At 43.2% G+C, this 12,223-nt stretch overlaps 2 protein-coding genes across 4 annotated transcripts in view; one reads left to right on the top strand and one right to left on the bottom strand.

Moving 5' to 3' along the window:
* tusc3 (tumor suppressor candidate 3) overlaps positions 1 to 12,223 on the bottom strand; it is a 109,299-nt gene that overhangs the window by 79,507 nt on the left and 17,569 nt on the right. Inside the window, exon 1 of one of the 2 annotated variants that reach the window (XM_065954495.1) lies at positions 1,978 to 2,133. The exons of the other annotated variant lie outside the window; for it this stretch is intronic. Coding sequence (XP_065810567.1) covers positions 1,978 to 2,082 — 105 coding nt within the window. The 5' untranslated portion in view covers positions 2,083 to 2,133. Of the gene's footprint in view, positions 1 to 1,977; positions 2,134 to 12,223 lie in introns of those variants that run through there. 2 annotated transcript variants of the gene reach the window in all.
* LOC109989051 (zeta-sarcoglycan) overlaps positions 8,443 to 12,223 on the top strand; it is a 380,910-nt gene continuing 377,129 nt past the window's right edge. Inside the window, exon 1 of one of the 2 annotated variants that reach the window (XM_065954498.1) lies at positions 8,443 to 9,396. Coding sequence is in view for 1 of the 2 variants with exons in the window: in XM_029278628.2 (XP_029134461.2) it covers positions 9,358 to 9,396 (39 nt within the window). In the remaining variant the exon portion in view is untranslated. The remainder of the gene's footprint in view (positions 9,397 to 12,223) is intronic. The other variant, XM_029278628.2, reaches the window with a different exon arrangement.

Below are 12,223 nucleotides of genomic sequence, written 5' to 3'. Positions count from 1 at the left end.
TTTCCAGACTCCCATGGAACATCACATTCATTACACATGCACCTTGCACGGCATCCAAATTAGAAATGAAAGAATGCGTTTGTTTGTGTGTGTTTGTAAGTGTGTTTGTGTGCAAGTGTTTGCTGGAGGGCAAATGTGTCAGTCTCAATTATTCATTCATTCGCTCTCTCATTCAAATACTTTGTCGTCTGTGGTTAATCTGTCCATTTATTCATCAGTTTGTTCTTCCACTCAGTCGGGTCTAGTTCTTTCTTCCACCACTTGTTGACAATTTCTTTCCATCCATTCAGGTATTTATTCACCTGTCATGTATTTGGCCATGAATTCCTTTCCTTTTTTATTCTGTGATTTGTCCACTCAATCTAGTTTCTATTTATATGCAAAGTCAGCTGAGAGGGAGGGTTCAGATGAGGTGACTTTATGGCTGCAGCAGCAGCAGCACCGCAAAATGGTTATAGCTACAAAACAAACTGAGGCTGCTCAGTAAGAATCACAGCTATGGTCTCATACAGTCAGACACACTCATGACCTGTGTGTGTGGGAGGGGGGGGGGGGGGGGACACAAACCGTGAAGGACTGTCTGGCATAACCAACAGCCAGGAGATGCAATTGAATGCATTCATTTCAACACAGACTATAAACATACTTATTAATATTTCAGTTTTGAGCCATATTTTGGTCTGAAGTAATTTGGGATACAACTGTCAGACGGGGTGGGGGGGGGGGTCTCCTGAGGTAAGACATGCCAAAAAAACAACGTGGAAGAAGCAGACGAAGCAACAGAGTCATCTGTACGATGCTATAATGAGAAGATTTGCCTTTGTAGTTCAACGGACTGACAACATCAATAAAAAGAGCGGAGAACAACATACTGGCTAACAGAAAACGTAATGCAGCCGTTTAGTTAGAGCACGGAGATCGTAGTGGTTGTGTGTATACATTCTACAGGTGAATATCCTGCAGCGTTCTCTGACACTCGGACATGCTGTGGAAAAAAATACTAGGGGTCCGGCAGGAGAAACTCCGGGTGAAGTCAGTCTGCGTTCACATATACAGCTCCTTCTGGAAATATCAGGAGAAGTGTGAAATCCCTGTAAATAATTTCAGGTCGGACTGCTCCTGAAATTCTCCTGACCTGGATGTTCACATATGCACCTCACAGCGGGAGATTGTATTATCCCCGTCAGACCAGAATCGGCTATATGCTGCTATAATGACAATATGTGATTTTATAAAAACAGTATTGTAATCATCACACTAGTGTATAGTAAATAATTCATCCTATATCGCATCTTTAGAGTAACTGCCTTGGTAAAAAAAAAATAGTGTATTTTTGAGTGACTTCAGTCAACCTGAGACAAGCAGGTGAACAAACACAGTAACAAACATTCACATCGAGAAACCGCAAGCTTCCTCCTCACCTCCGGTTCATATGAAACCTCTGGAAACAGACCTACTTTCATTTCAGAGAAAATAACCACATCACTAAACCAGAAGGAGGTAAAGGCCATTTCCGTCTACCACAACCAGCAGACTGCAGCTAGCATGCAGCAGCTATCTATGACCGGGGTTATTGTCACATCCTCACGTCACTGTAAAGTTACCGGACACAACAGCAGCATTTCCTGCCGACAATATTACCAAAATCAGACCCTCGTTGTCGACAGCCCCGGTCAATGGGATTTAATGCAGAACTGGATGGCTTAGCCACATTAGCTTAGTATGTCATATAACGTTACGCTTATTACATCGTGCCGAATACAAGTGAAGCCTACTTACTTCATATAATTAACAGGAAAACGTAAAAACAAGTCAATGGTTAGTGTTTGTTGCGCTCTGCGACGCACTTCCTGTCTGTAGCGACTAACCATCGCTAGCTTACCGCACACCGGCAGGTTCATTTTCAACACTCCTCGCGTTGAACAACACAGCGTTAAACTCGTAAAAAAAAATATATCCCATGGCGAAGAGTGTTACCTCTTTCTTCTTTTGTCCTCCTCCGGGTGGCAGGCATAGCAGCAGGAGGCAGATAACAGACAGAACCGGCAGGCTGGAGATGGATTTAGCCCAAACAGACGCCATGACGGAAGGATGCTTTGACTGTGAGACACGTCTCCGCCCAGGGATTGGACTGTGGTTCGGCCAATCAACGACGAGAGATTGGAAACGCGGACGCTTATGGGTCTTGTAGTTTTTTTTAAGGCAGACTGTACCTTCGCATATAATGCTGTTGATTTTAACTTAATTGAACGCTTCTTTTGGAGGCTGTTGAAGCCATTACAGTTTAAATAACTGCATTATACATCAGGAATATCTTCTGATTAGTGTAAATAATGTAAACAATTAGATAGAATCAGGGCAAACAAACACTAGGCCCAGTTGCCCTGCACCCCTAAAGCACTATTGCCCCCATTCCCCTACTGGCCTGCACTCACACTGCTCCAGGATTAACCGGGCCTGAGCACACTTGTACATAACGTCATCAAACATGCTTGGGCACAGTACGGAGTGCCTTGTGTGAGTGCCCCTTAAACTGTTTAATTCCAATGCAAAAACAAGTACAACAGAAACGTTTAAGGCAGCATTAAAAATGATGTTGTGACATAAGTTCAGTGTTTCCAGCTTTCTTAGCTGTCTCAGTTGTCATACAGAAGAACAATATGAATGTTAATCATAAGTCAGAAATCACACTTAAAGATTAAAAGTGCAATCGTACTCAACATGTTTATTTATTTTATTTTTTATTTTATTTGTCAATTTTATTTCATTCAAAAAAACAATAAAGGTAAGAAAAACAAACAAACATAAAATCTCAAATTTTGAATGAAAAGGAGCAGAAAGAAGATTAATCTTATAATATCTGCCCCTCTTTTACTAAACATTAATTAAAACAAAACAGAACACTTACTTGTTGTTGGCATCTTTTGGTTTGAAAGTTTAGTTTAGGTTTCATGTACGTGTTCCTGTGTTAAAACCCTTGAAATTAATCATATGGCTGAAGACTCTCTCTCTCCCCCCCCTTCATTAACTCAATCCAGCTGCTGAACACTTAACACAGCAGACATATGATGTATGGATGCTCTGATAGACCTGAACATATTCCATTAAACAAAAAAGGAAACTAGCAGCGACATTGTTGTTCATTGAATTGAGGATTGATATTTCTTTAAGTGCCTGATTCAGCATTAACAAGCATGATTTAGAAATATTGCAATACAATAGAAGAGTGTAAGAAGCTTTAAGTGCAGGGCAACACCCCCCCCCCCCCCCCCCCACACACACACACACACACACACACACACACACACACACACACACACACACACACACACACACACACACACACACACACACTCCCAGTGCAGGTACATTCATTTATAACCTAAGCAGTGGATATGAAAACAAACACTGGTTATAAAATCAATCGAATTGAACATTGCAGTAGATGTCTTGGGAGATATGAGTACAAAACAGGCAGCGAGGATGGATCCCTCAAGCAAAGTGGAAGGGGGGGGAGGGAGGGGTGGGGGGTAATGGCCCAGCAATAGATGCTTAAGTGGCTTGTGCAAGGTCTAATGACCTGCTGGTTGCTCTAAAATGTTCCGCTTAATGGTAGTGAGAGCGATACCTTTGAAGTGAGACTGAATGGCAACTAAAGAAAAAGTGTAACTCAACACAAAAGTCATGAATTATTATTAATATTGATGAATGAAGGGATTCACATAGCCTATGAAAGAAAGGAAGTTGGTTTCACAAAAGCTCTCCGTCTCTTTCTCACACACACACACACACACACACACACACACACACACACACACACACACACACACACACACACACACAGACACACACACACACTAACACTAACACAAACACACTCACACACTAATACAAACACAAACACACTCACACACTAATACAAACACACTCACACACTAACACAAACACAAACACACTCACACACTAACACAAACACAAACACACACTAATACAAACACAAACACACTCACACACTAACACAAACACAAACACACTCACACACTAACACAAACACAAACACACTCACACACTAACACAAACACAAACACACACTAATACAAACACAAACACACTCACACACTAACACAAACACAAACACACTCACACACTAACACAAACACACTCACACACTAACACAAACACAAACACACTCACACACTAACACAAACGCAAACACACACTAACACAAACACACTCACACACTAACACAAACACAAACACACTCACACACTAACACAAACGCAAACACACACTAACACAAACACACTCACACACACACACACACACACACACACACACACACACACACACACACACAAAATGAAGCATGTTGGAATATTAAAGCCAATGCAGCGTGAAACAATCACCACGTGTTGCAGCCTTGTTAAACCATGGTTCATTGTCTGTAGCTCAATCATGGAAACATTCCCAGACTTGCTGGGATCGGTGTAGAATGTGAATTGATTCGTTTGGAAATTGTCTGGCATGATTGTTACTCAGGAATAAAAGATTCTGAATGTTTAACGTGAAGTTCACTAAAGTGTATAGACGTTGAATCTGTGTATGGTGAACATTTTGTCTTAGGGATGTCTTTTCAGTAATCATTTTAAATGAAGCATTGTCAGTGAAGCTGCAGATTACTTGATCCTTTTTCTGATTGTGTTTTTGAAGAACAGTAAGAATAAAAACTTCACAAAACATGAGTATGTGAGTGGCAGTAGCTTGAGCTGTAGGCTCACGTCCCTGTACAGACCAAATCTGGAAATTTGTCTGGTAGCTTGAAGAGGTACAAGTTCACTTCCTGAGCACTGCCGAGGCGCCCTTGAACAAGGCGTCAACCCCCCCCCCCCCCCCACCAGCTCAGGAGTGCTCGCTGTGTGCAGCCCCCTCACTCTGACATCTCTGCATCAGTGCACGTCCACAGGATCCTGTTTGTGCATGTGTGTGTATTTCAGCCTGTGTGTGTGTGTGTGTAGCTTGTTCAGTGTGTAAATTATTAGTCAGCGCACTATCTCAAAAGTCTAATAGCCTATATCACAACTTTTTCATTGAAGAAGTTATTTTTAAAATTAGTCAGTTTTGCTTCAAAGAAATGTATTTTTAAAAAGGACATTTTGAAAATGTTGCAGGTTACAGAGGATGAAGGGACGCTGTCGACTTCAGGCTTTTTGTGGCAGTGGTCAAGACGGTAGTTTCAGAGCGCTGATCACTGGTCCTTTCTGTTGCTAAGTTACGAAAGTTGGCTTGGAGCTCTTTTGCTTCCCTTGTGACTATTAGCCCTGTTTTAATTAGCCTATTATACTTAATATTTTATAAGATATCTGTTTTATACCCTTGAAAAGACAGTTGAGTCTCTCCTCTACCATTGTAGTTGAAAAAGATGAAAAAGAAGACCTGCCTCTTCTTTACTCTGATTGGCCGCTGAGGGAGAAGAGACATTACCGGGCACAGAGTGAGAGTGCTGTAAGCGCTGTTACAAATAACAGCTGACAGGTAGTTTTTGTGCTGAGGAAGCTGAGCGCTGATCTGTTTTGTTTTAGAAAATGGAGTAGTGGAGAGAGGCCACAACTTCACAGCATTCGTTGCTTCATTGGTTCCCAACCTGGAGTTTATGTTGAATTCCTGAATGTCCCCTCCTCTCATTCATCCGAAATAGTGATCAAAGCAATCGCTAACATCCTTACCTTTGTTTCTTAGGAATTCCCTCAATTATCTCAGATTTGCTGACTAATTCAAACAAGTAGCTGTCAAAATAAGCCCTGCATGGCAATAACGTTATACCCTCCATTTGGCTTTTTGCTCTCTTTTTGCTTTCTGCACCTCGGAAAGCAAACAGCTGCACTTTGCATCGGAGCAGAAGAATAAAGGTCCTATCTGATCACATCCTCCAAGAGCTTTGTGAGAGGGAGAGAGAGCGGAGAGACAGAGAAGCTTGTTAAGTCAGTTGCTGCGCATCGCACAGCTGCATGGCTCTTCAGAGTAATGGGGCAGGTAAAAATACACTACAAGATAGGGAACTTCTGTAAGGTATAACAAGTTTGTAGGTCTAAGAGTCGAGAGAGGGAATGTTCAATGTGAAGCTGCGCGTTCCTGAACAACATCCCACAGGAATTGGGGTTGAAATTTGATGAATTCAAGTGGATTTTTGTGAGGGAAATGCTGATAGGTGTAGGGCTTTTTGCTGTCTTGGTTTTTAGTAAACAGTGCTGGCAATAAATGCACGGGGCTGACTGACAGGGATTCATTTGCTTTTCGGGGTAAAAAGGCTCGATGGAAGAAAAGGAAAACAGTTGATGGCATTTTAAAATGCAGGAGAAGCAGAGGGAGAGAGAGAAGGAGGAGGGAGATAGGTGATGTCATTTCCAGCTGGCACAGGACTGGCTGTCCGTACCCGATATCAGCCGCTCCCTTATAAAAAATAACGAGTCCTGGGGAAAATGATTAATTGCCCGACAGCGCAAAGTTTATAGAAAAGAAAGAGAGGGGGGGTGGCAGGAGGGTGGAGGTGGTGGGGGTCCCTGAGTTACAGAGGAGCAGAAAATAGCCAGAGTGTAATGGATAGAGAGAGAGAGAGAGAGAGAGAGCACAACATCAAAGTGGAAACAGAAAAAAAGGGAGAGAGAGTGAGAGGAAGAAATAAAAGATGTTGGGGTAAAAAGGGATTTGATGCAAAGTGGCGGCAGATAGCAAGGGGGGGATGGAGAGAGAGAGGGGGAGAGACGAGTGATGAGAGAGCGAGGCAGGAAAAGAAGAAGAAGAAGAAGAGAGTCGGACAAACAGAGAGCGAGGAGGAGCATGAGAGAAAGAGTGAGGATTCATTAATATGATGTTCGTTATCTCTGACTGACTCCCTCAACAAATGTTCCTCTGTGCTCTCTAGAGGGCTATTCAATAGGCCCATCGTGTGTGTGTGTGTGTGTGTGTGTGTGTGTGTGTGTGTGTGTGTGTGTGTGTGTGTGTGTGTGTGTGTGTGTGTGTGTGTGTGTGTGTGTGTGTGTGTGCGGTCAGTTGAGTTGAGAGTTATTTTGGCTTTAAGTCTAGTACCATTTTGATGAGATGGGGATAACTTTTGATAGAGACTACATTTTACTCTTACTGTTAATAAACGATGAAGATAATGAAATTCTAAGCTAGTCACATTGAGGTTGATCAAGGTTTTTCCACCCACAGCTCAAACTGCATAGATCACCCCTCACCACATTCTGACTCGACTATACTTCAAATAAAGTCTTCTTGATAACGTACAATGGACGTAGTCTTGTTAGTGAACACACTGTAAAGGACGCTAAACGGTCCAATAAATGTTTGAAGCTGTAGCTGGATTCTTCTTGCAAACGGGCATGTCGCCATCTTGGAGAATAATGGAGGAAATACTTTTTTAATTTTGCTCTTTTAATTAAATATTACACACAGTACAACCTTTTTGAAGTGGAACTTTGAACCTTTCTTACTGCAGCGTCGTGGATTACTTCCATTCCAATTGTGCAAAACTGAGTTGGTGATTTGACTAAAAAGTCACATTTTATAGGATAGTAAATGAGCCAAGGACGGTTAAAATATGCGCTGATTCATCATTTGACTTGTTTCCAAGGCAATTTAATTTATAGTTTGTTTGTTTTTTTGCAATATTTGTGTGAGGTCTGTGACATTTAATCACAAAATGTAGGTGTAAGGAGAAGGATCTGCAATAAACTGAGATCATTGTGGTTCAGAATTTGCAGCCACTATTTAATGAATTTGTAGAGATGGACATCCTCTCCTACCCCTTCTTCTTCATATGAAGAATGTTTTCTGCCTCTCCTCTCCTCTCCTGCCTTTTTATTCTCTCCCCCCTCATTTGTCCTCACTCCCTCTCCCCCCCCCCCTCCCTCTACTCTCTCTCTCCACTCCACTGCTCTTCTCCTTATTCAAAAGGTGTGTGACAGATAATAAAAAGCTCTGGTGGTCGGTAGGCGGCGACACCTTATTATGCAGGAGAAAGATGAGGACAATTTGCACTGCAAGAAAGAAAGAAAGAAAGAAAGAAAGAAAATGAGTACATGATCTTTTTGTCTATGTGTCTCTCTTGCCCAGAGTCACAACAGGGCTATATATGCCTACAATACAATTTAGTGCTTGTGTCTTCTGTTTTTCATCATACTCAAATGCACACACACACACACACACACACACACACACACACACACACACACACACACACACACACACACACAGGCAGCAACATCAGACTTTCTGCAACAGCCTTCCAACAGCCTCTGCATTTAAATCTCTCTCTTGTCTTCAGTGGCAAAGCATTTTCTATTCATCTACTTGATTAGAGAGAGAGTCTTCCCCTCTTCTCTCCTTTCCTCACCCTCCTACCCTCACACACACACACACACACACACACACACACACACACACACACACACACACACACACACACACACACGCACGCGCGCACACAGACACACACACACCGGTGCGTCAGTCATAGGAATAATATACACCATAAACCTCGCATCCTTCTCTCCTCTCGTCTCAACTCTCACAGCTCTCCTGATCTCCTCTCTTGAGCGTTTCTCCCACCAGGACTCTCTCTCTCTCTCTCTCTTTATCTCTGTCTCTCCCTCTCTCTCTCTCTCTTTCTCTCTCTCTCTGTCTCTCGCTTTTCTTCCAGTGAGAGCTGATATCTCTGGCGGTTTGCCGCATGGAAGTCGCCCAGGCAAGGCAGAAAATCATCTGTCTGATCCGGACTCCTTCTCCTTCAGTTGCCGACCACTGCTGCGCGAGCAGACACAACATCACTCTAACATTTAACGGGATTTCAACGGGATATAACGGTATTTATCCGCTGACCGACTGACAGGAGAGTCCTTAATCCAGGCTTCATTCCTGCAGTGGGGGTAATAATTCTTACTCAGATGTAACACCAACAAAAAAAAGGAAGACGGACCGGATTGTCAAGTGCGCAAAAGCCGCAACTTGAAACATTACGCACGGCTTCCTCTATCTTATTCCTTTACATTTTATATTCCCTCCTCTCCCTGCACCGGCAAACCGGGGACCGGAGGTGGTGGTGGGGGGGACTTCCACGGCATGGAGTCCCGATTTTACCAAGCGACCCACCGGGAGGAATGAAACTGAGAAAATTCGTCGCGGTGGAATATTAATAACCTAATCCTAACGATAATCCAGGGGATGTTGCACCAGAGTTTGGGACTCTAGAGAGCATTCCAACTTTTTCTTTTCTTCCCCATTTTTAATCCCTCTACTCCTCTTCTTCGCCAGTGGGACTTCTATTTTCGTGACTGATTTGCAGCACTTCACTTCTCCATCATGGACCGGTCGACGTCTTTGGATATAGAAGCGCTCAAGGTAAGAGGAACGCATCCCGGCGGCGCGCACTTGCTCCCGGGGTAGAGAGTTGCGATGCTCCGCTGGCCCGTGTGGTTGGATTGACGAATTGATGGCACGGTGGCCTCGTGGGTGACTGAGTATGATGGGTGGCAGGTCAGATGACAGTTATCATTGGTTGGCTCCTTGGATTAACATGCAGCAGGGTGACGGATGGTGGAGGGTAAAAAGCTGCTATGCTGGGTGACTTGATGGGTGACTGGGTGGCTTTTTGTGGCTGGATGGGTGACCTTATGGCTCCATGATGCTTGGGCGGACATCTGGATGCTGCTGAAAACTAATAGATTTTTTGTGCGCAGCTCGGGTTGTTGCAACACCATCCAACATCTCTCCTGCTCTCTTAGATATTATCAACACTCTTTCTCTGTTTGAAAATTAGAGAGAGAGAAGGAGAGATCGGCGTGTGTGTGTGTGTGTGTGTGTGTTTGTTTGTTTGTTTGTGTGTCAGTGTTTAGTGCGTGTGCTGAATATCAATATGCTTCCCTTGCACAGAGAGTTGTTGCAAGGCGTCGGTGGGACGCTCGATAGACGGGACGGATTGGCCCGACGGGGCGGCATCTTTGTGCAGAGGGTCTGTGAGCATGAAAGTGAAGGAGGAGATGGCGACGCCGCCCGGTTATCACGTCTCACTCCGTCTCTCTCTCCTCCTCTCCTAAATTATTCTCACTTCACATTCATCCCCTCAAACCAGTGTGGCTGATGTGTGTCTGCTTAAAAAAAAAAGAGTGATTCTGCACGTTTGGAAACGTCCTGATAAAAAAAAAAAAAAGCTCTACAAGTGAGCTTGGGTGAAGGCTATGTGTGCGCGTGGTGTGTGTGGATGTTGGGTTGCTGCTTGCCCCCACCTCCATATGTTTACGTGTATGTCCACATGGCCATCATTATGTTGCAGCCATGTGAATGTTAAAATGAGGAGGATAATTAAAGGTTGCCCTGCAAACTCCACCAATTATATCCTGCTCTGTATGTGAGGGTTTTTTTTTTTTTGTTGTACTGTGTGCAATGGATCAGAAAAATTCAACAGAGCAAAAGGTTATTTATAAGCAGCTGTACCTAGCAGCATTCAGCACCTGCTCCCTGTCTGAAAAGGGAAGAAGTTTAAGAAACATTTGTGTTGTTTTTGTGCACGTTTGCTTTGTCTCTTAAGTCATGCAAAACCTGTGTTAAAATGTGTGTAATAAGATGAAACAGTTTCTTCAAGCGAAAGGTTCCCAAAGTAATACAAATGTAATGCTTTATGGATGATGACATATATTGTAGGAGAATTTGGATCATTTATTATGACAAGCCAAACAAATTCAGGCGGGTCATTGCAATGCAGACGCAACTTTGTACTGAAGTCTAATGTAATGCTGTCTGAGTTTTCATCAGGAAAAGTAAAGCAGGGAGGAAGCGTGGGCGGAAGTGTCCATTTTCTATGTGCTGCGGCTGTTACTGATAACCAGTGATTGGATAAATCAGCAAATCGATGAGATTCCCCAGGGGTTTGACATTTCAAGTAGCATTTTATGTGATCAAATTTCTGAGAACAGGACCTCGAGACTGCGCTGTCGCAGGGCTGCAAATTGACTTTGACTCCGCTGGCTGGTTGTCATCAAGATGAAAATTGACATTCAGATTTAAAAATGACCTTAACTGTTGGCCAAGGAGTTTGACCTGCGCAGCTGTTTGAGTGTTGCTGTTTGTCGTCGTCCAAATGAGCGGTGTGCTGGTTTTTTTTATCTCCTGTTTGGTTTTGTATGTCTGTCAGTAATTTCATACTTTCCAGGTGAACTTGTAACACACAGATTGTCATATATGCAGATAAGAGACAAATAGAGAGGAGAGAACTAACATTCAGTGCAACACAACTCATCGGATTTCTGAAATTGTGAGCTAAAAATGATGCACACTTAATCAAAGCAGAACATATAGTCATTTTTGTTTGCCAGGATGTTATATCCCGGGATGTTTCTTGAAACTCCACACCCAGACAGAGCCTTAATTTGGTGGCAACAAGGGACCAGCAACCTCATTAAGGACGTACAGAAAAAGCAATTCAGAAACACTAGAAAGTCAAAAGCAGATGCATTTGTGCAAAACAAATGCAACAACTGAAACATGCTGCAAGTGCATTAACATCAAACCAATAAAGAACTGAAATATTGATACCAAATTAATTATTTGACCTCAGGCTGTGAACATGTTTATTTCTGCTGTAAACATGAACATATAACATGGGACCTCATGGGGACGCTGTGAACCTGAAGTGGCTCATTTTTCAACACCCGCTCTAAAGAATACTGACCTTTCCACTTTACTTAATAAGGAGGTAATTGACATGACTGTGCAAAATCTCCGTCCGTGCAACCCCTACCCGTACCAGCACACCACCACACCACCACACCACCACGCCCCACAGCACTGGGTGGCCACCAATCAAGTCCGAACCCTAGTGGTGTTAGTCATTTGCTCTGCCCATTGGGTTTAAAGGATTTCCGTCCTCCGCCCCCGCTCTATCTATCCATCCATCTGCTGGTTGTTTTGTGCAGGGCTGGTGTCATATCCTTGGCAGTGCTGACAGTCCCTGAGTCCGAGTGCATTGGTAGCTGGCACTCAAACTCAAACCCACACACACACAAACACACACGCTTTCTCCTGCTACTAGCTCTATTTGTAGTGTTCACAAAAGTCTGTGTGTGTACTTGCATGTTTTTTTTATGGGTACATGGATCTTTATTTTTACTTGTGTGTGTGTAAATCCTTCACAACAAGCAACATCATTTTTTTTAAATGCATTTTGGAGTTC

Source organism: Labrus bergylta, chromosome 1 (assembly GCF_963930695.1).
Source record: "Labrus bergylta chromosome 1, fLabBer1.1, whole genome shotgun sequence".
NCBI lineage: Eukaryota > Metazoa > Chordata > Actinopteri > Labriformes > Labridae > Labrus > Labrus bergylta.
Note: the sequence above shows the minus strand (reverse complement) of the source record. Positions and strands in the feature narration are given on the sequence as shown.